Consider the following 956-nt stretch of genomic DNA (forward strand, 5'->3'; position numbering starts at 1 on the left):
TAGTTATTCAAGTACATGGGCAATTTTGAAATGATTTTGTCACACCTAAGAGTGAAACCATCAGCAACCTTAACTCGAATTCCCTCAAACTTCTCAGTCTATATACCACACCTCTCAACAAGCCTAGTATCAATGAAATTGTGTGTCGCACCTATATCAAGAAGAGTAATAATATTTTGACTAGCAAGAACCCATCGCATCCTAAAAGACCCTTCTCGCTGAATACTTGTGAGACGAGCCTCTTTAAGCTTCACTTCTTCCTCTAATTCTTCATCATGTTCTGATTTTTCTAATTCTAAATCATTAATTTCATATTGTTGGTCTGAATCAGAATCTTCAATTAGTGCCCACATTGCACAATTAAACTTCCCCTTAGGTTTCATAGGGTAGTCATGGTTAATATCATATGGTCCCTTACAATAGAAGCATAGTTTCTTCTTCCTCAAGTCATTAAGAGTCTCACAATCAAGTGGAAAAGTTGACTTATCTTTGGCTTTGTCCTCCTTCTTAGGAAACATCTTGTTGTCATGACTGGAAAATGTTCCCTTTGATGTAAACTTCCTAGCAGGGGCAGCAAACTCCATGCTTCATGCCTTCTTCATTGCTTCCTGTAGTGAGGGAGGATTGAAAGCTTTCAACCAACCCTTTAATGGCTCCATCAATCCTTCCATGAAAAAGACCACCAATCTTCTTTCACTAATGTTAGGAACCATGACTGATAACTGTTGGAAGTCATTCACATAAGCATCAAGAGAACCATGTTGTTTTAGTTGTGCCAGTTCACGGAAAGTCACCTCAAGATCTTTGACATCAAACCTTTCAATCAATGTATTAGTAAATTCCTCATATGTAGTGATAAGGTTGTGTCCAAGAGTGACTAACCCATGATACCACCACTCGTGAGCAGCTCCTTCAAGATGTAGTGTGGCAAATCTTATGGCATCCTCTTCAGGCAT

At 38.8% G+C, this 956-nt stretch overlaps 1 protein-coding gene across 1 annotated transcript; it reads right to left on the bottom strand.

Moving 5' to 3' along the window:
• Positions 1 to 587: 587 nt before the first annotated feature.
• Positions 588 to 956, bottom strand: LOC149565062 (uncharacterized). The gene has a single exon (XM_089816268.1). The coding sequence runs from the start codon at positions 954 to 956 to the stop codon at positions 588 to 590; it is 369 nt and encodes a 122-aa protein (XP_089672394.1).

The sequence above is a fragment of the Cupressus sempervirens genome, chromosome 3 (genome assembly GCF_028749045.1).
Source record: "Cupressus sempervirens isolate cs-2001-9-10 chromosome 3, ASM2874904v1, whole genome shotgun sequence".
NCBI classification, from domain to species: Eukaryota; Viridiplantae; Streptophyta; class Pinopsida; order Cupressales; family Cupressaceae; genus Cupressus; species Cupressus sempervirens.